At 35.0% G+C, this 27,582-nt stretch overlaps 1 protein-coding gene across 1 annotated transcript in view; it reads left to right on the top strand.

The window, feature by feature from the left end:
• Positions 1-27,582, top strand: part of LOC142335501 (polycystin-2-like) — a 51,459-nt gene that overhangs the window by 14,433 nt on the left and 9,444 nt on the right. The window contains exons 4-10 of the mRNA XM_075384028.1: positions 7,962-8,133; positions 9,612-9,765; positions 12,406-12,526; positions 12,994-13,191; positions 17,525-17,688; positions 21,460-21,550; positions 25,635-25,794. Coding sequence (XP_075240143.1) covers positions 7,962-8,133; positions 9,612-9,765; positions 12,406-12,526; positions 12,994-13,191; positions 17,525-17,688; positions 21,460-21,550; positions 25,635-25,794 — 1,060 coding nt within the window. The remainder of the gene's footprint in view (positions 1-7,961; positions 8,134-9,611; positions 9,766-12,405; positions 12,527-12,993; positions 13,192-17,524; positions 17,689-21,459; positions 21,551-25,634; positions 25,795-27,582) is intronic.

The following is a 27,582-nucleotide window of genomic DNA, read 5'->3' as shown; positions in this document are numbered from 1 at the left end:
TTAAGTGTGCCCCGGGGCTCAGTTGTTATACGTGCAAGTGTTTTGCGTGCTACTTGTTTTCTAATGTTAATGATTGTTGTTGTTTTATCTCCAAATGTAATCAAGAGTTTATCTGTTGTGATTTTTATTGGTGAGATATTCTTACGTTTTGTTGCCTTTTTCCTGACGTTTTGGATAGTTGAATTGTCGGACGCCAAGTCTTCATCGGGTTGTGCATCGTTGAACCGGATATCTAACTCGGGTTCCCAGTCTGTCTCAACGCTCCAGATTCATTCGGCGTTCAAATATTTCGAAAAAATTGTGCAAAATTTTTCGAATTAACTTGATTTGAATGCTTGTGCTTGGTGGCATCTTAAATTTCTGGGTATGCCGTGAAATTTTTTCTTTCGATTGAGATATTCAATTGCGGTTTCCGCATCACAGTTATAGTATACTTTGGCCCGTGGGTACCTAGAGGATCTATCTACTGATGCTAGTATGTAGGAGTCTTTCTGATGATTGTCCATGATTGGGCTTGCGAAGTCAATTGGACTTCTTCGTTTGGTTCCTGCAGTGCTGGAAAATGTGAGGTGATGTTTTTGGGGTTTATTGGCTTTAAGTTGTTACTCATTTTGATGCATGGTTGACAGTGTTGTGTGAGGGTTACGATTTCTCTATGGATGCGGGTAACATGATTAGATTTGCTAAGTGCATCATTCCTGACTGGCCTGGATGGTTGCGGTGTATGGAAATCATAATGAGTTTTCACAATTGGCTGGGTATAAATAACTTTCCGTCGTATAAAAAACAGCCTGATGTTGTTGTGCATAGGTCCCTCTTCAAAAATGCCAGTAACGGCTGAAATGTTTCAAGGTGTCCCAGGCTTTGTCTTCTATTTTTTGGAATAGGCTTCGGCTTTGTGGGTCTGTTTTTCTGGCCTCCCCGATAAAGTTTTCACCAAATACATTGTACAGGTTCTTTAGGTAATCCGACGAGCTGTCATAGTCTATGTCCGTAAAGGGGTTATAATGTTGTTTGCTCCTTAGTGGGTTGCGTCCTTGGCCTATGTTGTTTAGTGTCGTCTGTTTGTGTGGCGATTGAATTTTTTGTGTTTGGTAAGTTACCAGTTGGTACTTTCATTTTTCTTTTGTTTGGGGCTCTGTATCTTCTGTTAATTGTGATTGAATTTGTGTCCAATTGTGGTCCTCCTCGGGTTGATATGTGTACTTTTTTGTTGTCTGAATTGATTATGTTATCTTCAAAATTATTGTAAATTTTGTTATATTTAAATGTTGTGAATTGTTTGAATTGTTTATGTCTGTGTATATTAAAGAACGACTGTTTGGTATTCTGTGAATGGCAAAAAACGATTTGTTTTCGATCGTTCCATTTGGAACGAATTTTGACGTCATTTAGTGTGTTTGTGTTTTGCGCTTTGTGATTGGTTAATTTTCTACGTGTTTTGTGGAATATTTACTGGACTGATGTTAATGTGTTTTTTACATGGTTCGCGTTCATGTTTTCACCAGTTGGTGGTGAATTTGGGTGACGACTTGGATAATCTGCAAATCCCATATTTGTTTTCGGCGATATGTTCAACTTTAAAATGAAATGGTAATAATCTGTCGACCCAGCAAGTTAGTCGGCTTTGATATGTTTTATTCCCTCTTTTTTATTCTCTGTTTCATTCCCTCTGTTTCATTCTAAATTTTAAGGGCAGATAATAATGCTTGGTGATCCGTTTGGAGTGTAAAGTGAGATCCGAATAAACAATTTTTAAAGTAGGGACCAAACTACTGCTAATAATTCAAATTCTTTTATGCTGTATCTTTGTTCGTTTTTGTTTAAAAATCTACTTGCGTATGCTATTATTGTTATTCTGTTTTTCTGTTTTTGTTCTAGGCATGAGCCTAGTCCTTTTTTCCTTGCGTCGCATTTTACTCGTGTTTCGTTAATGATATTGAAGTGTTTTTGTTCGACAATTTTCTGTATAGCTTGTTTTATTTTATTGAATGCGGCTGTATGTTGTTCATTCCATTCTAATTTTTTTTGGATGTTGAAACTGATAAGAGTGGTCTAATTTGTGCTGATAGTGTTGCTAATTTTGGTATGAATTTGATTAAGTGGTGGATACTACCCATAAATGATCTTAATTGTTTTAGAGTCTTCGGCTTCTCCAGTTAGATTATTGCATCCGTTTTTTGTTCAGTGGGTTTTATCCCGTCTGGGTTGATCTTGTATCCTAGCCACATGATCTCTTTAAGTCCGAATTCGTAATTTTTGTGTAAGCTTATTGCTATGTTTTCTTCGTTTAGTCTATTTAGAGTTTTATCTATTTCTTTTTCACGGTCTTCCAGGTTGCCCTTTGTTATTATGGTTGTCATCAAGGAATGCGTTTGTCGAGTTTAGGCCGTCTAGTGTAGTGTCCATAATTTTCTGGAGTGTTGCCGGAAGATCTGTTAGTCCGTAGAATCCGTTGCAAAATTTGGATATTCCTGTGGCGTTTCCTCCTAAAATGTGTTTTTGTATGCCCGGATGAAGTGGTAGTTGATTTTAAGCGTATTTTAGATCTATTTTACTGAATTTTAATCTTCCTTCATTTTTTTAGTTCTGATATTTTTATTGCGATTTTATCCATGAGGTGATCTAGTCTTTGCATTTGATATTTGTTTTTGTGAATTGCATTGTTTAGGATTTTAGAATCCCTTGCTATTTTAATGGACTGGTCCGATTTTACTGTGATGGCTACCGGTCTTATGAAATGTTCGTTTGAGCATTTCGTTAATTTTTTGACTTCGTTTTCCACTTTTTCTGTTAGAAGAAGTGGAATTTGTTCTCCTTTGTGTTGTATAGGTTGAAATTCCTTTTTAAATGTTGATTTTGCTACGTGGTTTTTTGATCTGCCTTATCTTGTACATATGTGTGGATATTTGTTGAATATCCATTTGCATATTCTTTGGTGAATGTTTGATATATTGTATAATTTTTTCTTACCTTTGTTTTTTGATTTTGTCATTGTTAGGTATAGTCCCAGTTGGTCCATGACGTCTCTTCCCATTATGTTGATGGTTTTGTTGTCCACCAATTATATCGTACAGTTCTTTGCATGAGATGTTCCAGATGTGATATCCACTTGGATTTTTCCTGTTATATTTATTTTGTTGTTTTTGAAACATCTGAAGTCTCCTATTGATTTGTTAGGTTGTTGTATAGTTGTTTTCTCGTTTACTAACAATTTTTGTGCAGTTTCAGTGTTCATGAAGTTTCTTGGACTTCCTGTGTCAGCTAGCCAGTATACTTGTTTGCTGTGCGTTGAAGTTTTGATGCACAACTATCCTCTTCTTGTTTTATTTATGTCTGTCACCTTTTCGTTTGTAAAGTTTTTTGAATTGATGAAGTTCATAATTCGCCAATCCTCCATCATCTCTCTTATGTAGCATGTTGACTCGGGGTTGATGGTCTCTTCTGTTTCTGTTTGATTGTCCGTATCTTCTTCCTCGTTTATATTTCTTATCTTTTGTTGTGATTGTCTTGTTGCCAAATGGTTATATCTCTGTTGTTGTATACCTGTGTTGTTTTGTTGTCGTTTTTGTTGTGGGATATGTGTGTGGCGTGATGGCATCTGCGATTTGCAGAGTTTTGCGAAGTGGCCTATCTTCTTGCATATTTGGCATGCTTCGTTTTTGGCAGGGCATATGTTTGGGTGTCCTGGTAGAAATTTGTTGCCGCATCTTCGGCGCCTTTGTATCTGTCCTGTTGGTGGAGTTGCTAGAATTGGGCCTTTATTTTTCCGTTTAATGTATTGTACTTTTTTGAACCAGTGTTTGTCTGTGTTGATAGGTGAATGAGAATTGTTTTTTTATTTGATTGACTTGGCCGCGTTCTCTTGCTAATGCGTAATTCTGTGTTTCGCTTGGTGACCTGTCTTCTGATAGGAGATCCATCTGGATTTGTTGGTTATTCATTCCCTGTATGAATATACTTTTGACGAGGCTTTCCTCTAGATGGTCCCAGTTGCATACTGCTGCGTGTTTTTTATACGTGAGTGAAATAATTCGAGTGATTCTCCTACATTTTGTCGGCATCTGAAGAACTGGAATCGGTCGAATCTTTCATTTCTAGTTTGTGTGAATGCTTCTCTTAGTTGTTCAACCAGAGCGTTTGTTGTACATTTCTGTAAGTCTTTATGTGGAAATCTCTGGTGAAATTTGCTTGTAGCATGCGGTCCGGGTGATAAGTAAATGAGGCTTTTAGCCTTGTTGTCTGCTTCATCCTAGGGGATATTGTCCACTTGTGGTCCTTTGTCTTCAGTTACCTTGCATGCGTTTTCCCAGTCGGTCTTTCGTTTTTGGTTGCGTTGTTCGCGTTGCTCTTTTTCGGCTGTCGTTTCATCTGACAGTGCAGGTTGATAAAGTGGTTGTGTTGGATAATTCAAATCCTCGCTTTCTGGTTTCGGTTGTAATAATTTTTCGACTTGGATGTTGTCTTTAACCATTATTGCTAGCTTGACTGTGGACAATCATTTGTCCCGGTCCAATTCTGGTTGATGTCCCTTGTACCAGAAGAAGTGCATTCCAAGTGGAGAACGAGCCCTTGTTGACTGCGCCATGTTGTATTCTATAACTGTAGATACGAAAAGAGCAAGCGATAAACTTGAATTGGCAAACTTAACTTGATTTCGTTCAAGGCAGAACTACGCTATTGCTTTTTCGCACTTCGCGACTAAGCCGTGGTTCCACTTGGCACTGAACAATTGTTGTGAACAAAGCTGTCACTCAAACTTACAATCAGGTTATCACCTATTGGTGCAAGTACAAATCTAACATGAATCAACTAGAGTTTATTCCATTTGGAATGTATATGAAATACATATGTAATACAGTTTATCAGTGTTTATATTAGTAAGTTGGATACTTGGTTGCGTACTCCGAGTGGACTCGTCCACCACAATAATAATAATGATAATGATAATAATACTAATAATAATAATAGTAATAATAATAAAAATAATAATAAAAATAATAATAATATTAATAATAATAATAATAATAATAATAATAATAATAATAATAAAACTAATAATAATAATTTGTTTCTACGTAATCTCAGTGAAGCAGCATTAGGGTTTCAGTCTGCATTAACAGTAGCTTGTTATTGGCGGTCCATTTACTATTATTCCCCACATCTCAGGCTGCTCATTTAGTGAGCATGAATAACCCTTTTTAGTGACTATGGCAACTTTTTTTGCGTCTGCAACTTTCACTTGATACCACCTTTGCAGCCAAGAGTGGTCATGCTATGATCACACTGAAGCTATGCTTAAAAAAGCGCTCATCCTCACACAGATATCCTTATACATCTATGGCAAACGTTGAAAGCTAGTGTGTGTGGAAAAGTCGCAGTTTACAATTTTTACCAAATAAAGCTGAGAGATGATATCCAGAAGTCAAGATTCAAAACAGTTTTAGTCATGATACTGGAATGCAAGCAAACTGAAAATAATTAACTGTAGCCACCAGATTACACTCTAACAAGTTTCTAATTAAATTTACCAACAAACCTGGCAGATAAGCAAAGATCCAGGTAACAACACCTGCAAAAAAATGATACGTGCAATTTACCTAGAATACATTACGTAAAATTTACATCTTTTTAGATACTCTTTTTGCTACCAACTTGTTCGTATCTAGTATCCAAACAATGTATTACTCCAGATACTACCGCTAAGTTCTTGAAAACCGAACACTTGCAAAAATCTCTAAACTATAGGACTGGGACGGCATTTTATTGGAGAGAAATACAGTTTTTCAAAAAAACTGATTTTAATATGTGCCATGTCTGGATAAGAGTGATCGATCTCCAAAAGAGCTAATAAAAGGCCCAAAAAAGCCCGATGTGAGATAGGTTTCCTAGATAATGAGCAACTTCAAATACATGCAGAAAACAGTTTCATTATGAATTTTACACAAATAGTAAAATAATTTCCACTGAAACTGTAACCCGGACTTGACTCTCAGAACATCGCAAAGTTGAATTGAATTTTGCGTTTTTACTCTGATCAGTACACTGATTATTTCCTAAATAGGAAATTTCATAACCAAATTCATAATCAAAAAAATTCACTGATTACAGTCTGGCGCATGGTAAATTCCAAGTCTGAAAACACCGTTCGCATCAAAAAGTCAAGTCTGAACACATTCTTCGCATAAAAAAAACGTAAGAACCTGCAAATAACCCAGATTGAGGTGCCATCCGGAAGTGACCTCTGATCATCCGATGTCCAACGCACACGGTGTGATCCCAGACCATAATTACAGGGTCTGGGTTTTGGTACCGGATGGGAATGGTCTGATCAGAGGTTACTTTCGTCTGGCACGGTCTGATCAGAGGTCACTTGCGGATGGCACCTCAACCTGAGAAAGGTTCACAAGTGCAGGGGCGAATGGACGTGTTTACTAACTTTCAAATTAAGCTAAGAAGATGTTAACTGGCAACTGAAGTGCAATGCACGTGTTTCCTAGATTTCGAATTGAATCAAGCAGATGTTAACTGCCGGATGAAGCAAAATGCTGTTCAATCTAATTTTATCAGCCGTTAAACATCGGATCATCACGATCTTAAAAAAAGCGTATAGACTCCAGCAACAAGGTATATTAATATTATTGACCAATAGTAAACAGTTGAATCCAGGTAACTAATGTGCTTTTACTGGTTTTAGCGGGTGTTTTTACAATGTTTCTCATAAATCGCATCGTGCAAAATTTTAAATCCATTTTAGAAAATTTCGATCTTTTTCAAGAAATTTTATTGGACATGATGTGGTATAAAAATCAATTTTTCCAGTCTGTTTTCAGATCTTTTTCCACGGTCAGTTTTCAGAAAAACTTATCTTTGTTGCTAAACGGCAAAAAATGAGGCATCAAGATACCCTTAGGTACTGAAATGATTCAGTACTGAAATGTTATAACACTATGGTCCCAGAGAGAAACAGTAACTAATTTTAAGCGTAAAATTTTGTTAAATTCAATTTCGTAAACACTTTTATACTGTTTTCAGGCTAAATTAGGTCACAGTTCAAAAATTAAGGTACCTATACAGTGCAAAAAAATACAAATTTATTTTTGTTCGCAATTTTATTTTTAAATTTTTATCGTGAAAATAGTTCTTCCCATCTTTCTACTTTTTAACAAAACCATTCGGCCCTTGGCATAAATAATTAAAAAGCTGTATTTAACAACTGTGTTTTCATAAACAGTTACATACTTTCCCATATTTTAGTGACCTGTCCATGATGTGTTCAGCTTCGTTTTTGCTGTTTTTTTTATCGTTTTGTTATATGTCCAAAATTCATGTGGCACATTCAATTATTTCATGATTGGTACGTTTTAGCAGTTTGAAGAAAGTTTTTCTGGCTGTGATGATAGTTTTCCATGTCGAACTACAGACATTTGAATAAGTTTTTTTGAAGGAACTGGTTGCTGGTAAATGTGTGACATTTTTCTTAACTTTTGCTTAATGTTTTTTTCATTTATTAATAGTGCTAACAGAGCTGGGTTTAATTCAACAATCGGACAATTTTATTATAAACCCGATAGAAAATTTATCGACCTTGGGTTCAGATTAAGCTGTTTGAGAACCATCGATTGGAGTTGACAAATGTACACAGAATTAACGATTAATTTGTCATTAATTTCTCTCATAGGAAGTTCAATTGCAATTATTTGGGTCATCTTTTTATGCAAAATTATGCTATATCGATAATTCGACTCATTAATTTTTCCATTTTTTTCTTCAAAAACGGGAGATTTAAGACCGAAGGCGTTAAGCTATTGAGCACCTCCATTATTGAACTTCACTAACAACCATGCTGTAAGTGTAAAATTCTCTGAAAATGCTGAGAAAAGAATGAGGTTCCAAGCATTCGTGTGTGTAAGGGAAATTTTGGGAAGTTTGAATGACGTTACTTGGTTATGTTTTGACAGGCGAATGACACGGGTGCCTACTGGAAGTACTTGATAGATGAATTTGTTCCTAATTTGTATTCTCTGGAATGGTACAATGGCCAGAGACCCCTGGGTCTCTTTCAGTACTTCGGGGACAAAGTGAACCTGGTGATTGGCTACGCTGTCATTAGACAGCTCAGAGTTCGCAAAAGTTAGTCCACTCACATTGAACTTTTCTAGTTTTTTGATAATTAATTGCTCTTGAACGCTGTTCATAGCAATTATTGTAAACGTGTGTGTCTTTTTTTATGCAAATTTTTTGCTGGACAATTTTGCGCTTTTCTTCTAGAACATTCTTTGACTTCTCAAGTGACTTTTTCACGTTTTTGTTCATCATTTTTGAGTGATCTCTAGTGCTCTGAAGTAAAGGTTGTTGCTAATATAAATTCGGTTGGAGCAGAAGAAAGTTAAGTGACGCGTAGCCCAGTGGGTAGGGCGGATGACCTTGGATCGGGACGGCAGTTGTTCGAATCCAGGTGGGGTCGAGGTTTTTTGATCCCATAAAAAAAATTGATCTAGGCTACAGACCCTGAATTAAATTGCCTCCTGTCGTTCAAGAGCAATTCTTCCGACATTTGTCGGTTTATGTTTTTTTTATTGCAATTAATTTTGAAAAAAATATTGTCATCCTCCTTCAATGAAATTAAAGACCCCATAATAATCCATCAATGTTGATTGGGGGCGGTAATCATCGAAACTTTAGGGTCTATAGCACAAAAAACCCGGCCAGTGATCATAAGGCAATTTGACAAAATTCTTGCCCAAACTCGCCTAATTTATAACTTTTATAATTATAAACATAATAATAACGACAGTTTATATTATACTATCTGAGGGCAGAACTGGCTCTTTAACTAGATAATAATCAGGTACTGAGTTTATTGTACGATCGGGCCAAAAATGTGCAGAAACGGCCGAAAAACGACTGAAAATGGCTGAAAACACCTGAATAAATTGACGAAATTGTGCCACGTCACAAGATTTTTCGAAATTCAAAATTTTTAATCGAAAATTTTTGAAAAGTTGGTTTTGACCGGGAAATCAAATTGCAAGTGTTGCCCAAGTCTTGGCTAAGACTTGCATGACTTGTAAGAATTGCATTTAGACTTGGCCAGTACTGAAAAAACCAGATTAGACCTGCAATTAGACGTGCTCAGTACTAATATTGGCTTGCAGTTAGATCCGGGCGGTTACGTATACCATTTTCTCAATTGATTCAATAAGGATTAAAAAATAAATTTCGTATTAGATTGTTCATCACACAATCTTGGCTAATCTTTGTTTGAAAACTCCCATCAGTTCAAATCATAAACAAATAAAATAAACTCTTGAAATACATTTTGAACGTGCTATACAGAACTGTATGTTGCAGAACAGTATAAGAATAACGACCTTTCAATTTGAGAAACGAATGAACAGTTAATGGTCTGTGGGGGTTTACAGTATTGGTGACCCCAGTTTGATCAGACATTTTTTCTCGGGTCACACGAAGGTCTGATCAGAGGTCATTTTGACCATGCGCTGGCTAACGAGATTACAAAACCTGAATAGGGTCTGGTCAGAGGTTGGTTGGGTCCGGAACCTCAACCTGGGTATTCTAATCCATTAAAGTGTCTCTGTTTCTGTTAGATCTGTGTATGCCATATAAGGTAGGCAGACACAATATATCTCGACACTGCATCCCTCCCTTCTCGGCAGAGTTCGAGGACAGAGGGAGATACGGGCCAAACTGGACAAAATTTGACGCCAACAATCCATACCACATCCTGCGAGAAGAGTACAGGTGCCCAAAATAAGTTATTCCCTATTTTTTGCTCTCCGCTTCAAGTTCAATACATCCCAATAATGTATTTGGCGAAAAATGACAAAGAGAGTTGTTAACAATTAGTATAATCGTTACTTTATCGCCAGATCTCACACTGTGATTTTTTTTTACTTGTATTAAGATAGGTTTTGTGGAATTCAACAAGTACAATGAAACACAAAGATGTTCAACTTCATTTGGTAGAACCGCTGATTTGTAATGTTTGTTCTTTTTCTAAATAATAAAAATTGATAACAAAAAATTTTTGAACTTTTTTGGAAACTTTAAACTAACTGTCTAATTTTGCCACTATTTTTTCACATCAGTGTAAGTGTAAAAGAATTGAACGAAAAAAAATTTACCTGTAGTAAAAGTTTTTAGACTTTTTTCTCTCAAACTTTTCAGTTATTTGTTCAACGCATAGGTTAATAATACATTTTGCGTTACGAGAAACAGCTTGAAAATCAACACCGATGCTGTTAAAAGCTGAAAAAACTACTAGAACAAACAACTTCAACGAACAGTTTCCCAGGACAAGGAAGAAGAGTATACGAGTTAAAATAGTTTTTAAAAAACGCATTGATTCCAACAGGTTAGGCTGCAGCTGAAAAACTGCATTGAAAAAATCTCATTTGAACAAAAGCTCGTTTAATGAAAACCCTATTTTTCACGCACACTCCCCTCTCTCTCTCTCTCTCTCTCTCTCTCTCTCTCTCTCCCTCAGGATCATTTAAGAACATATAACACACCATTTTTTCTTTGCTTTTTACTTTTGTTCAGCAATTTGGCCTAAACACCTAATTTTTATGCAGTGCTCACTTTTATATCCTTTTTCAGTGACATTTGACAGATTAAAAAAACATAGATATAAGAATTCCAGAAACAACTCAAATTCTTCTTTGCCAAAAAATTTAACCGCTCAAAAAACCATTACATACTGAAAAACGTATCAGAGCTGAGGACAAAAGTATTTTAAATCGAAAAAATTTTAACCAAAGAGTAAAATAACCAAACAAATTAGGAAAACCTAAAAAAAATTTTATTTCATATAAATATAAATATACACACAAAAGAAAAACTTTGTTTTATGGAAAAGAAACCACTGAGTTGTTAATGAATTTTAGAACATTACGATGCAGAAGTATAACCAAATCGTCACGGGCAGATATGCCCGATGCGTGTATCTCGTGTTCGTTTTTACTATGCTAATACATTGAAAGTGGAACATTTTTGCAGGAAAAAGCTACTTTAGCAGAAACCGGCAAAAAGGAAGGGAATATCGTATCCCGTGCTGGCAAAAGTGTCCTAATTTTAGCCACGAAATACAAGTACAAACTTAATAACCTATTTTTCGCGCGAGTTGTATCACGCATCCACTCCATTTATGTATCAATTTTTTGCACGCAATGTAGCTCGATTTTGGATATAATCCACAATTAAGCCTAAATAAATTATTACCTATTTAATTAAGCCTAACTTATTATTGCTAGTAGTACTTTATTATTACTTTATTACTACTTATAGTACTTTATTACTACTTATTTCTACTTATTAGTGCAATTTATTATTACTTATTAAAATTGGCCAATCGCACTTTGATATACAAAGTCTTTGATGTGCAAGGGATGTTTGGGAAAAAAATCAGTGTTTGTGGTTGCATGTATTTAAAGCACTTTAAAGCTTTGAAGGCTACAATTAAATCTTTATTAAAGTGCTTATTGCATGCTCAAAATGCGCGCGAATAATAGATATCTAAATTGAGCTGAAACGTGCTACAAGATGTGTTACCTAATTTTTGCACCGAATGTTCTTTTATTTCGCAAAATTGGCGGAACCCTTTTGCGAAAAGTAAGATACAAAGGATGTCACCTAATTTCGTTTATTGTATGTAACTAATTTTCGAGCCATTTTTACTAAGGCGGAAATTTTGGGGTATACCTCTGCGTCGTAATGAAAAGCCATTATAAAATCATCAATTTCTGCTTTTTTGTGATATAGCAAGAACCTGTCTGAAATAGAAACAAAATTTTAAAATTTGTTAATTTTTTAGAAAAGAAAACTTAATTTAACCGAAAAATACTGGATTTGTTAGTTAATGCCAAATACATAATGCTTTAATTCGGTAGTCAATAAAAGCTGTAAACAGTACAATGGTTCAAAAGTAACTAAATTAGAGTAAATATCTGCAAAAATTTGAAAAAAATTCAAATCAACGTAAAACTACCTTTAACTTTAGCACGCTTTTGAAACAGCCTGATTAATTGTACTGTAGTCTAATATAACACTCATCATGACAACATAATGAATTTGATACAAAGAAAAAGAGCTTTAAAAAGCCGCACGTGAACAAAAAATGCTCGTTAGTTAGCAATTTTTTTTACTACATCTCTTGCTCTGCTTCAAAAAAGGTATGAACGAAACAAGCATTTCATTTCTTTCTCCGCTCTTCAAATTTGCCCATGAAACTATTTTTTCACTCTATTGACTACCTGAATTTCCGGTTTTTTGTTCAACCACTTATCAAAAATAAGGGAAAACCAAAGCGCCTTTTCGAGTATTAAAAACAGAAGACCATCATAACTCGTCTTCCACTAGTATATAAAAAGAACTTTTTCGCAGATACATAGATGCTGAGGAGATAGACGGTGAGCCATTCTGGGGCCAGTCTGCCTACTACCCTGGGGGAGGGTTCCTGGTACGACTGGATGGCAACATAGAGGACTCTCTGCACAAACTAAAAGTTAGTCCCCTAAATCCAGGTACTAATTTAAAAGTATACTTGTACTGAGACCATCAAAAACGCTGAATCAATATAATAAAAAAATTACCTCCCTATTTTTCCACCCTTACCTTGTTGAAGCGGCAGATTAGATGCTTTTGACACTGAGGAAGCAAGCAGACGTGTATGAGTGTTCCGTGTTCGATTGTGTTAGAATCATACCAAGATCCATGCCCCCCCCGGCACAGCCAACCGCTATAAATAACTTCGAACAAAAATAGATTTTGTTAACTTTAGTTCAAAAGAACGCTTTTGTTCTACAATACTCCAATATATTACTTTTTTCTACATTACATGTCTGCTTCAAAGCTCGTCACCAGATGCCTTAATCTCTTGTGTTAGCGCGGTCGCTTGTGGATTGCAAACTATATGTAGCCACTAAGCTGTGGGCGGGGGGGGGTCATTTGGGGTCGTCCGAATGCTTTTAGGCGTTGAGAAACGAGATATTCATTGACCACTACACGCGTGCAATGATGCATGAGTTTGCAATCTACAACCCGACCTACAACCTGTTTGCAGTAGTGACTATGGTGTCTGAGTTCTTGGCCTCATCCGGAGTTCACTCCTACTACTATTGCGACCCACTAAGACTCATCCAGTACCACGGACCAACTGCACCCTACCAGGTGTGAAACAATCACTGATTAATTAATGGATTTTTCCTACTCTTGGATGATGCATTAGTTAACTGTATCCTTTAATTAGAATCACTGTAACAATTAGTATCCTTTAACAAGTCCAAGAAAAAGAAACATATTTTTTGTTCATAATTACTACACATCTCAGGTAAAGATGTTTTTTTTTGCATTTCTTAAAAACTTTATTTCATTTCAGCATTATAACTATAACGCTGAAATGAAATAAAATTGTTTAAAAATGCAAAATTACATCTTTACCTGAGATGTGTAGTAATTATGAACAAAAAAATATGTTTCTTCTTCTTGAACTTGTTAAAGGATACTTAAGATACAACAACATAGTCAATGTGAGCATTCTTTATGAAATCTGTTTCTCACGTTTTTGTTACCGCAACCATTCTCATTTTTTCACTGCATTTTGTCTTTTCCTGCAAGACTTAGACGCTATATAAAGAAAAAAACTAGGACCTTCAACGTTTAAATCTAGATTACGAGCCAGCAACCCTAAAAATTAACGTGGACCATTTGGTACATTATACATCTTCAATTTCACAAAAAAATTCTTTTTACTTGTAAAAAGAGCCATACACTGTAGGATACGGTGTCAAAAGAACAATTATACTAATTGTTAATCAAACCATTTCTTTCTTATTGTCGTCTAATTTCACAAATTAGCGCTATTTTATTTAAAAGTAGAAGCGCCGGCTCGCAATCTACACACATTTTGTCTCATTGTTCCGAACCACCTTGGTGGGGGAGGAACTATATAATCAAATGGTTCCTTTGTTTAGTCAAATTTCGCAAATCGATATGTTCATCACACAGAGTTGTGAGTGGTATCATTAGAAAACTCGTCCGGGGTAAAATACAGAATTGAAAATATTTGTTTCAGTTTGTTGTCCACGGAGATGTTAAGGTTTAAATTTTGTGAACATTTGGTTAATTTCAGTTATTTTTGTTGACATTTGCCGCATTTTGCCCAATTTTTTGTCAGTTTTGCTTCAAAATATATCAAAAATGATCACCATAGCGTTATTTTTTCAAAAATTTTAAGACAGAGGAGAGTATTGCTGAATTGTTTCAACCGAATTTCGCCAAACATTTTGGGTAAATTTTACAAAAAATTCAGCCTTTTTCATCAAATGTGCACCTGCTATGCAGCTATAGCACAATTTTTTTTATAAAACAATAGCCGGATGTACATAACTAAAAACTGCCAACCGCATCTTCCCAGGCGCCAAAGAGGGCCGAATCTACTTCCCATAACTATGAGATTCTGGATTTAACAATTCTCCGGTTTAATTTAGCTCGACTATTATCCAAAACACTTTATTTTGTTTTTGATAGATTGAATTAAATTGTCAAATTAAATATTTCCCTTACAATCGCAAAAATTAACTTTTTGAATGATCCGCAAAATATTATTGAGTATCATCCATTGAAAATCTTTTTGAATAGCATTGCTATTTTCAGTCCTATCGTGGGTTTTCATAACAAAACAGTTATTCAAATTTCATGGGGCGTTGAGTTTTACACAATTTATTGCGCAATCATCACAAATTTTTTTCAATTAGTGAAGAGCGCGGTTTTTTATGGCTTCAAACCTTTATTTGCCTAAATTTGTTTTTGAAAATTTAAAACTTTGGTTATTGACTGCTTCGATTTCGTATTCTCGTAAAATTTATTTTATTTTACTTTTTTAAACCTTTTTTGGCCTCTTTAATTAAAGCTTTCAATGGCTTCCAATGAAAGTGCCTACGGAATCTTTTTTGGAATTTAGTACACAGATACTACATTTGTTTTGAAAAATTATGATCAACGTTTTGAACTTTGCGCCTCCTTTTATCATATTTTTGTCAAATTGTAGCTTGTGTGGTTTTTGTTTTGTTTAGTCTACTTGCCACCTACTCCCAATAAGGGCAACCTCTATATATTTTTTAGTTAATTAAGTACAAATTAATTTTGTTGATTTGGGATTTCTAAAATCATATTTTTTTGCAATAGTTTTTTTTTAAATAGACATTGAGCTTTGGTAGTTGTTTTTTATTTGAACGTTGTATTGGTTTTGTCTTGTAGTATGAGATTGCGCAATTTGACACAGGTAAGGCTCTTAGTGATTAAAATATTGTTTTCTCTCAAAATTTGTTTGAGTTTTTAACTTATGACTATGTTTGTCGTTCTTTTTGTAGTCGTATGATATTTTATAAACAGTTACAGGTCTCAATGTCTTCTTGTGCAACTGTAAATAAAAATTCTGATAAGTTTTTCCCCGTTGATAAATGTTTTCATGACTTTGAATATAAATGTTTTACACAAATAAGAAAATTCTCGAACTTCGTCCTTTTTTAATTTTTTTTGTCAGCTTATAGCTAAGTCTCATTATTGTTAAATCACACTTCTTTTGTTCGAATAATTTTTAAGCTACAGGTTAGGGACCTGTTTTTTAGTTAAACGAATGGTTTTCTAGATTTGGTTCTGCAAGCATTCATGAAATTTTTGTGATTTAGGAATAATTGCTCATATTTGTGGTGTCTGTAACGTTAACTTACTTAAACCAAGGTTTTTTGGCGTTAAACAATGGCACAATTATACAAAAACAGCTTTTAATTTTTGAATAATTTATGATTTTAATGGCCGAGACACCGATTTTGAGCAACTTCTTCTTTTTAATATTTTTGCATCATTTGTCGTCCTTTTAATTGGCATAAGAAATTTTCTGGCTAAGAGCAGTTCCCAGTGAAATTCTGTGGAGAAATCCTGTGGAGATATATTTGCTAGCTGATGGTTTTTATTATTTCGAAATCAATAGTTTTTCAAAAAAATAGAAACGTATTTCTTAACTTCGTTTTTCATTTTTTTATCTATTTGCTTCCTGAACTCATTAAGAACAAGTACCAGATCTTTAATTTTGTTTGGTTTCATGCAATGCTGTTTTGAATTTGTGAAGTGTTTTAAAGAAAAGAGGCAATGCGTTTTCGTTGTAATTAATGTTTGTTTTTGTTATTCGGCTTTGTTGTTTGTCTTGTCTTGTGGTCTCGTTAATGGTATATCTCATCGGTTTTCTGAACCGGCATTATTTACTTCGTAAAATTGTTTGAGTTTAAAATGGTTTCTTATTGTGACAGCGATTTTCAACGGTTACGTTTTCAGCCGTATTGCGATGTAATCCCTAAAACGCGTTCAAAGAGTGCCAATCGGCACGCCAGGGACAATAGGCAATGCGGAAATTTATCAATTTGAGCTTACTTGACCCCAATTTCAAAATTCAGCTTGTTTGCGTATCGGCTTTACATCTATTGGAATTTTGATTTTGGTAGTCTTGCTTCAATTTCTTGGCATCTTCTGCCGCGAACGTTCACTTTACATTTGATGAACTTTTGACATCTGAAGTCATTTTAAGGTTGAGGTGAGTATAGCATGGTAATTTGCCACTTAACAATGAAAGTTTTTTAAAATGCTTCTAAGCAAAAAATATCTAAGCTAAGATAATCAAAATTTAAATATCAAGTAAGGATTCCAGATTATATGGTTAATCACAACGACAGTTCCAGTTTAACTGCATTCTCCATCCATTAACATTCTTCTTTTTTTAAAAATTCTCTATTTATTGTTCTGTCTCCATATCTCTCTTTTCCGTCAACTCTGAAGCTTTTTTGTTCAATTTGAAGCAATTGATTAAATGTCCTTTATCATTGACTGACAATTAATTGAGACTACCCGGGTTGAGGTTTGGTGGTGAATTTTCGTAAGAAATGCCCTGAAATGCGGTGAAAATTTTTTTTCACCGCGTATTTGTTACATCTTTTTGCGTTGAATCGCTGTGAACTATATATTTTCACCGCCTTCTCGGTATTCTTAAAAAAAAGAAACAAGAAACTTCCATACTCAGGTTTGAACTCACCACCTGCATGTCTTCTACTTCTTATTCCACTGCGCCTAATGTCACTGACTGTTTTGATAATTCGTGTGAATTTAAATCAGATTTAATAAATGTTGGAAAACTGCGATGAATTATTGTAAGAAATGTGGAGAAATGCGGTGATTTTTTTTTCACCGCATTCACCGCAATCACCGCATTTTTTTACAAAACTTCGCCGCATTCACCGCATTACTTTAAAAAATTCACCCAAAAACCTCGACCCGGGTATAACAATTCAGCTATCATCCTGTAAGATTGTTGCGCATTTTTTTTGTCTTGAAAAATTGTTGCGCAAATTTTTTGTTCCACCCTTGACGTGAAAAGACAAGAGTCGACGGGGTCATTTTGTTCAATACCCCCTCACAGTTTTAGAGACTTTTTCAAAACTTGGGGCTGTTTTAGATTGTCGTCCAGATTGGGCTAGGCATCTTCTTGCTTGGCTTCATAATCAGAGATGGAGCGAAAATCCACAACCAAGGAAAATTTTTCTTCCATAAATCGTGGAATGTGATTGACTTTGTCATTGACTTGTTGGGTCTGGGTGCAATTGTTCTCTTCATGATCAGGTACTCTTTTCAAACTCCCCCTCTCCCCCTCCGAGAGGTATCATCTCCAATCACCCCAAAACAATGCAAGAATGGCTGTGAATTCGGTGAAATCGAAAAAAGAAAAAAAGAAAAGAAACAAAAAGTGAAAAAATAAAAAGTAACGATATTCACCGCAATACTATGTAATATTTTGTTTTTTCGGGCTAAAAATTTTTTGCCCACTATCCCAGATATTTTAAATTGCTCTCAAACAAAGGTTGTTGCAATTAAATTAGTCCTGTGGTCTTTTTTGCGTTTTATTGCTTGGCCGATTTTTCGTCTGATCGTCTGATTTAACTTTTCGCCCTCAGAAAGGCGATAAACCAGCAAAATCTGGCGGGTATTAGGGGCTCTTAGCGCCTTTGGGGTTACCAGACTTTAAGTAGGCAATTCACTGAAAGCGTTCTGGCGACATAAATTCATTCTGTGAAGGGCGGTTCATAGAGTTTGACCCGCCTTACATTTCACCCCCCCCCCCCCCCCTCACTTCACCCACTCCCGCTACGCAAGCCCCCACTGCCCCAAGCCACCTCTACTCTCGCCCCACGCAACTGCAATTAAGCTAAAGTTGGCCGCTTTAAACAAAAGCCAGCTACTGACGAAGGCAACCACTTGACAGATATTTTGCAGCAATTCATGGGACGTTAGTCGGTTAAGTTTTCGAATTTTTGTTGGTCCAACATGTAATTTTCATCTCAGCATTGATTAAAAATGTTTTCCAGATCACACTAAGTTTTTTAAAGTCTTGTCTCGCTCGAACTCTCCACATTTGAAAGCGGCCGGCCCTATAATTGTATTTCCATTTCCGGTCTTTATGTTTGTGCCTCCCCCTCCAGCGTTGTGGGTGCAAAATATTTGCAGCCCCGGACTAATGTGCCATTTTTTGCTTGATGATTTACAATGTGATAGCACGTGATCTGTTATTGGGGTTGCAGAACGTATTGAAACCATTTCTCTTTGTTTCCGGTGAAAAAAACCGTGTACTCAGCGACAGATAGAAAGTTCTCAAATTGCTTTTAAGTGAAAAAAATCCTTTTCAATTTCCATCTTATTGTATTCCTATTGATCTCATCTTATAAAATTTGTGTGAAAATAAAAGTGTGAACATAAATTTTTTATTTCCTAAATTCATTTCAACATAATGATTGGAACTTGCTTTAAATATACTGCAGCTTTTCGGTAACGAGCAAGAGAGACATTTTTTCAATTTTTATTTATGAAAAAATTGTATATTTAGGCATTAATCATAGAATAAAGTTAACAACTTTTATGTTTATCTCACTAATAAGGGAACCATTATTTATGAATTGTGCTCATGCGTTTTTAAAGCAGACAAACTGCGCTTGGGTTTAAGAAAGTAGTTAAGAGCGTATAATCAAGAGCATGCTTGCTAAGTAGACAAAATAACTTTCCTCGATAGGTCACAGGTGTGGTAAAAAAAATACTTGAGACAAGAGTTTATAAATGAGAAGGGAAACAAACTGCACTAGATTAGAGAATATATCTCAATTGTGGTACTTTTAATATCTCCTAATGTCTCAATTCACCAAAAGTTTGATTGCAGTCCTTTGGTTCAATTTCCGATTCCGCCAAATGTTTACGGGTAATTGAACTAAATTAGGGTCTTGAACACTGTTGTTCAAAACTGTTGAAAAGGGTTTTATCAATTGTTTGTGAATCAAATTCCACCTACTTGTTATTTCGAAGGTTCATTTTCTTTCATTACAAGGTCAAATGTTCCGTCATCTAATTAAAAAGCTGTTTTCAAATTGCGAGTGACGTTAGCACAAATTTCAAAGCCACAACCGCATTTAACTATCCATTGTATAAAGAAATATGGTGAAATACAAAGTACGTATATGATGAAGAAGCTAAAAGTTACCGACAGATTCAAATGAACTTTGAACGTTGTATTCTCGTTAGTTCTGAGTTTTTTCTAAAATAAAAAATTTGTGATCAACAGCCTCTGATCATCTTAAGTTTCATTGTGCATTAAAAATTTATAGTTTATTGAAATATAACGAAATGTTGGTTAGTTGATGTATACAGCTGAAAAGAGTAACTAGATGATGTGTATAGCTGATAATCTTGAAGCAAAAAATGCCAATCATATTTTTGCAGAATTTCTTAGAAGCCATGAATTTAAAGGATAGATTGTTATGCAACCGAACTGGAAGGGTAACCGAAAACCATTAAAGATATATGGAGTCAAAAATAAATCCATACTTTTTCTGAAATTGGTATGTAAAAATGCATTTGTTAAAATACTTTTCTTTAACTTCAACAATCACAAAACTGCGTTGATTAATGACTGCAAGTGTTTTTTTTTCAAACCCATTTTAGTGGGGAGGAACTTTTTGCTCTACTAGTTTTTTAGTCAACTTAGGCCGATCGACCTTTTTATCGTAGAGAGCTGTTAAAGGTATCATTAGAAAGCCTGTCACGCTTGACTGATTTTTCGTCTGAACCATTTGACTGTTCGTCCTCAAAACGGGATAAACAGGTAGCGCCCAGTGAGCATTAGGTTCTTTTAGAGCCTTTTAGCTCACTAGTCTCAAAGTATGCGATTCACAGAAACTGTTTTAGAGACTTATACTTAATGTGTGAAGGGCGGTTCTTTGAGGTTGGCTCTCACCCCCCCCCCCACCAACAATCCCACACACATCAGCCCCTCCAATTCACCCCCTCCCCACTCCCCGCTCCAGTGAATCGTTCAGGCCGTACGGACCCCTTGCAGCAGGAGGGCCCCCTTCTTTTAAAATATTTTTTGCCTCTTTTGTGTGCTTTGTTTAAAAAACCCTATGTCAAATAAGTGCTCAATTTTTCTCAGATCCCGTCTCCGCGTATAGGCGACCCAATTACAAAATAAAATAGTTACAGAGGAAAGCTAACGGCTTTTATACCTTCAACTCTGTGTTGCAAACAATAGTTTGAGAGTTTCGTGTATTCGTTGTTATCTTGCAGTCTTATGACTGAGTCTCATCACTAACAGTTCTTATTGTTTTTCCAAGAGTTATATAAAAACAAAATTAGTAGTTTAGCTTAAAGGTTACTTTCGTTATTATTTTTAAATTTTTTAATTTAAAATATGTTTTTTCAGCTTTGAAACTTTTCTAATTCTGACAACGTGTAGTTTCAGCACATAGAGAAGTCGATCTGCTCTGCTGTTCCAGGGATCTAAAAAATTAGTATTCATTACTGTTTTTGTCTTGACAGTTCACATGTCACAGTAATGAACTTGAAACAAGATGCAATTTAACCTATCTATTGTTTTTCATTGGACAGTGGTTTTACCAGCTTCGGTACCGTTTTCTCTCAAACAATTGTCTTATAGCCGTATTTGGGGTTTATTCCGTAGTTGTTTGACATCTACGGGATAATTGCAGGCCTCAATGGATTCTTGTGCAGGTAATAAGAGCCTATATACGGTGATTTTAATTAATTATTTTTTTCAGTGATTTTTATTATTGAATTAATTAGCTAACGGTTGCCATGACTTCGAAATTAAATGCTTCCAAAAACAAAATAAAGACGTTCTGTAACTTCGCCTTCTTTGTTTTTTTTCACTTGTTACCCGGCCTCATTAAAGACAGTTCCCATATCTTCTCTATTTAAGTGCAAATGATTTTATTTTGTTAAAGTTTTATTTGACGCTATTGGAAATTTGTTATCAATTGTTTTACTTTTTAAAAAAACATAGAGATTTTATAATCCTATCAGCATCATTTTGCCCGGTGTTGTTGAAAACAGGTACACTGAGACTGAAAATGCGATGGCCAGAGTGTCTCTGGTTGGAGGAAGACAGTTTGTGAATTTGAACCACCTCGTCAGCGTCTCAAATGTAAGCTCAGTATTCCGGTATCCCAAATTTTGGTCTAATTAAAGCGTTTGTTTTATGATAAACTCTAGTTAGTTCATGAAAAACCCCCACTTGACCCATGAAAAAACCATTTAGCTCCATTTAAGTGTGTTTCATTAATAGAATCATTTCGAGGCATGAAAAGACCACGAGAAGCTAGAATTATAGTAATTGTATTTATAGTCAATATATCCCCCATTTATCGAGACTTTTAGAATTTTCATAAGTCGAGGTCTAGACAAAGGGTATTTTCCAGTTCTAGTACTAGTTTGCCCGAATTGTTGCGCAAGTGCGGTCCCCCTAAAAAAATTCAAACTTTTTTCTGCTCAAAATAAACAATAATTTTTTGTTTTCGTTACCAGCCAGTGCCCTTACCAACTTTAGTAGTCAATTGATCCATTTTATCACTTCAATTCCACAAAACGTATGTTAATATAGGAAACATGGGCCTCAGATTGTGGAATATGGCGACAAAAGAACGATCTAAAGCATTTTTAGTCGCCCGATTCCACAAGATGGCAAATTAGGTCTCTGTGGAATCGGGCAAACTTTGTCACTCCGATTCCACAACAAAAACCGTACTCTTCCGCAGTTAAGGGACTTTAATCCCAAACCCCAGTTCCCTTAATATATGAAACATACGTGTTTTTTAAAAAACCGATAATTAACCCTGGGTTGATTTTAAGTTCAAGAGCGCTTGATTTGCTGAGCTTACTTACTTACTCCTTCATTATCAAAATTTAGTTTATTGTTTGACATGATAAATTCAATAGAATTAATTTTGTAAAAAACTGATATCGAGTAATATGTAGTAAAATACACGTCCGAGTTGCTATGTAGTGTTACTACTTATGTACCCTCGGAATTCAGGTCTTTTTATTAAACATAATTCATTAGACCAAGTCTTATTTGAGCAGGTAAATTATATATTGTTTTGAGCATTTAAAGTTGTATTTTGTTCAGGATTGCCTTTAATCCAACTTCAAAGACCTTTTGAAAACAAGCATTTAGTAGCAGTGAGCGTACTTTTTTGACATTTTATCCCGAACCGTCGTCCCATAGTATGTCAGTAGTGAAACATTCTATTTCAATTGTATATCGTCGGCCAAGTGGTGTATCAGTGTATCCTAAGGGTATCTTGCTACACATGATGAGCAGTATAAGCCCCATACATTGTTTTTTTCAGAAAGTAGACTGAGCATCCTTGGTTTTGATTTCCATGATGTTTCATAGGAAAATCACGAAAAATAAAAAAATTGAAAATTTTGACGGCTCACTCTTTGAGCATGACAATGACTTGAAATCTTAAAATGTTGCAAGAAACGTATTAAGATTAGTAAAAATACCCGCCAAAACCAGTGAAAACACGCCAAAACCGGAAAATACACGCCGAATGCCTAGAACCGGACAAATTTCGCCCAAAAAATACAGTTTTTTATTGTTTTTATTTCAGATTGTAATGGATGGTTGTATGTGTGTTTTAGTTGTAGCTTCGACAACAGATACAGTTCTGAGCCAACGATATACAAATGAATTTTGGTGACCGAAACTTTGATAAAAGCGCAAGTTCTTTACGTATAATTTCAAAACAAGCTGGAGGTCTAGTAAGCTGAGAGCGAACTTTAATTACCATGATTTGAATTAAAAAAACTATCCAAAACTTAAATCGGATGAGTGATCATTTTCTTTAAGCATAAAACAATTTATTTCATCTTTCCGATTTTGGTTTTTAAGAGATAAATTTAGGTAAAGTCGGTTTTTCCCCTGTCAGAATTTGTCGTTTTTTCCCTGTGCAGTGCAACGACAGAATGAAATTTTTCCCTGATCACAGAAAAGGAATTATTAGTCTATAGGATGCTCATAATATTTTCAGAGACCTGTTTTTTGTTGTCTAAAAATACTCAATTCATAGTAAAATGTGACATGATCATAATCTGAATATAGTAAAAAACAGACTGAGAAATATTCTGATTCAGCACTGATTTACTGTGTTACTATGATCCGGGATGCTCTTTTTTATATATAATACTTTAAACCTAATAATTAAATACGAATATGGATACAATACATCAAACTATTTTTAGAATAATGCCAATTAAAGCGTCCGGTTTTATTTTAATTTCTGTATTGATAGCTAGAGTAATCTGCAAAACAACAAAAACCTGTCAAATAAATCAAATAAACAAATGAATTGAATTATCTAAAACAGTTTTTGTGGACTGTTTTCAGAAAAATATACGAATTGTCTCTTAAACGAAATGTCACTTTGTTGTGGCATAGAAGAGAGTGAATTGAAGAATAAAATGAATAGAAGAATAAAATAAAATGATAAGAAGAAATGATAGAGAGATAGATGATAGATAGATTCGTTAGAAGGAAACCAATTTAATAAGTATTTATTATGGAAAATCAAAATTTCTTCGTTTCATTTAGTTGGTTCCAGTCTTCGATACTTGTTGAAACAAGGTGACAGAAAATGTCATAGCAAAAATTAAATTTTTAACGCTCGGTATGATTGAATTTAAAAAACTATCAGTAACACAATTGAAAACAATAACAATTTGCAATTGATAGTTCAAGAATTTTATGAATTTGACACTATTGGTTTTCAAAAATTTTTGTGAATTTTTTAATTTTGCCCAATTTTTGCCGTTATTTTGATGTCTGATCGTTAAATCAGCTAATGGCAGATCTCGTTGGCTTTTTTAAAAAAAACTTAATTAAATCTTTTGTGAATACCTTTGTTGACTATTGGAGTCTAGTTTCTGTTAAAAGTTTGCCACTCAGTTTATTTGAATGTTCAATTCTTTGAATTGTATTTCAGGACTCTTCCAGGTAGTTTCTTAAAGACCTGCTGGCACACTTCCTGTTATCAAGTAAACTTATTCGAGAAAGTCTTTTTTGTAAATAACTGCACCAAAATCATCTCGTTTAGTAGCCGCGGATTAAGGAGGAAAATGTCAAACTAACATTTATAACTACATTGGCTTCTGCAAAAATCCGTTTCCAAAAATTGATTTTGAGTAATTGAAAAATTGAAAAGTCAGTTTCTTATCTCTGTTGTCCAAAAAAATTCACTGTTCAAAATGCAATTTGCGGCAAACATGTAAGATTGGCTGCTTACTTCTCAAAGTTTAACCCCAGACAGTCTGGGCAACAGGAGTGAAGTATGATCATTCTCATTAGTGTTAATCCTCCGAAAAAGATCTCACAGCCTGATTACGGCTGGCGCTCAAATGAGACAGTAAGCCTAAATACTGAATATAAAATGGTATGCTTGGGACTAATGTACAAGAAAAAAAAACAATTTTTTTATTTTCAATTTTCTTTATTTGCTTCAATCAATCCCAATCATGGCCACAATATTCAAACGAAACTTTTTTCTGCAATCTGCCGGGTTTGTTTAATAGGAGTGAAGCATTTCTTCCTCAAACTGGACATAAATTATATCGCAGCGCGTCATTTTAGCAATGAAGATACAAAAAATATTTAATTGTCGAATTATTAGTTTCAAAAAAGAAATTTACGCTATCCTTGTTGCTTAAGGAAACCTAGAACAGAACATTTTTCACTGTTTGTTGGTTGGTTTTTCATAAAAAAACCTGCCCTCTGATTTATCATTTTAATACTCATTTTTCATGTCTACTCTCGTTTTATACCTTTCCTCTCAAACACCCATGTTAAAAATGGTTACCTGTTAAGTTGGAAAACTTCCTTTGTGGAGCACAACCGATGCCAATCTCCCTACTCTAGTATAGCTAACACTGATTCTTTTCAAAATTCAGTTCTGAACTGATGTTAGCTTAGACATCGTTGCAAAGGAACATAATCACAATGAAAGAAAACCAGATCCATCTTGTCAAATAATGCGAGATCTTCATTTTCGTTTGACAAAACTTGCCATAGCAGAATCTTAATTATCTAAAGTTTAGTTATGACTCTTGATAAGGCCCATCTTATAAGCCCGTTGTATAGCACCCAATTTTTGGTGACAAAATTGTCATATTGATCAACAACTTGATTAGGATGATCAAATTCTAGGACTGTAATTTGTTGATTGTTTTAGATGTACCTGGTCATATTAGCATCTGTGTGTTTTGTCTCTACAATTCGCTTTCTGAAGATTCTCAACTTCAACAAGAAGATATCGATGTTCAGAGACGTTCTAGTGGCCTGCAGAGAAGACCTCGTCTCTTTCACCATCATGTTTGTTGTTCTACAAGCAGGTCAGAATTCCAAATTGTTTCTTCTTGGTAAGTGATTAATTAATTCGCAAGTAAAATTTATATCATTTGTATTAGTCCTGTGGTCTTTTTTATGAAACTTTTTGCGTGAACAATTTTTTCTGGCCCTTTTGACTTTTCGTCCTCAAAACGGGATAAATAAATAAACAGGTAGGCAGGCATTGAAGGGTGAGCCGCTATCTTACACCTAAACAGTCTCTAAGTGTGAGATTGACTGTTTTTAAAGACAATTTCATCGTCTGAAGCGCGGTTCTTAATCTTAAAGGTTTGACACCCCCTCAGTCACCCCCCCCCCCCCCACTGACCCCAATCCCCCCAACCCCCCTACTACTGAACCAAACCACTCGCCGGTCGTTTAAGAGCAATTTGCCCAAATTTAGTTGGTCACTTGTTTTTCTATAGTCGCTTTCAATTATGCACACAACGTCGCAAAATTTATATTTTTATCGTGTAAACTTATTCGAGAAAGTCTTATTTGTAAATAACTGCGGCAAAATCATCTCGTTTAGTAGCCGCGGATTAAGGAGAAAAATGTCAAACTAACATTTATAACTACATTGGGTTCTGCAAAAATTCGTTTCCGAAAATTTTTTTTGAGTAATTGAAATTGAAAAGTCAGTTTCTTATCTCTGTTGTCAGAAAAAATTCACTGTTGTCCAAAGTACAATTTGCGGTAAACATGTAAGATTGGCTGCTTACTTCTCAAAGTTTAACCCCAGACAGTCTAGGCAATAGGAGTGATGTAGGATCATTCTCATTAGTGTTAATCCTCCGAAAAAGATCTCACAGCCTGATTACGGCTGACGCTCAAATGAAATAAATTTTGCTATGTCTGGTTTTTGCTATGTCTGGCTTTGCTTCCTTCCAATTAATAATGTGTTCTAAAATCTGATCAAAATTGTTGACAGAGGACACAATTTTTTTTTTTGAAAAATCACTAGAAGAATTTAGCGAAAACAGATTTGTACTTTTTTCAAGTTTTCTCAACTTTAAGTTTTAAGACAAATAATGCCTTTCTGAATTCATAACCAACTCCGGTTAAACTTTGCACTACTTCATGTCACAACATAACTGCTAGTGTTCTGTCTGATACTGTCGAACTGTATGTATTCTTAGCGATTCAACGAACATTGACTATTAAAATTTTTTTACATTTGCTTGATTATCTCGCAATTAACTTCCAATTTTGACGAATACCTGATCAGTTCAATACAGAGCATACCCTTGTCTCAATCCGTCGGTTATCTTTCAAGATCCTGCAAATTACCCGAGTCTTGTAACATTCTTACATGATATTGTCAGTAGGGTCTAAATTGAAGGGTGGAAACAAAGGGAGGAAGCTGTTTTAGTGTGTTCGCGGGTCTCATTAGCTTCTTTGATAACTAGCTAACTAGCTATAACGCAATTTTTGGCGACAAAAAAAATGCCTGCAAGTATTCGGATCAGCCAAAAGGAATAAAAAATGTTTTTTGTTATTCTACCGACTGACTAACTGGTCAGCACGGCTTATTAAATGTGCTCCTATTGCCATCTAAGTATCAGAGAGACAACTAGAATTTCAGAAGAGTTTTGAACAAGCTATTGCGGAAACTATGCGACAGACATCATGAAGGAAAAAATATTTAAAACATCATGAAGGAAAAAATATTTAAAAAGACTGATTGATGCTTAGCGACGATTGTTTCGTTAAGAAAAGACGGTTATCTTGTAAGACTCTTGCTTTTTTTTTACAAGATTACGGTCTTTTTCAGCAGAGTCTTGCAAGATAAC

Source organism: Convolutriloba macropyga, chromosome 2 (genome assembly GCF_964194025.1).
Source record: "Convolutriloba macropyga chromosome 2, txConMacr16.3, whole genome shotgun sequence".
NCBI classification, from domain to species: domain Eukaryota; kingdom Metazoa; phylum Xenacoelomorpha; order Acoela; family Convolutidae; genus Convolutriloba; species Convolutriloba macropyga.
This window is presented reverse-complemented; position numbering and strand designations above follow the sequence as displayed.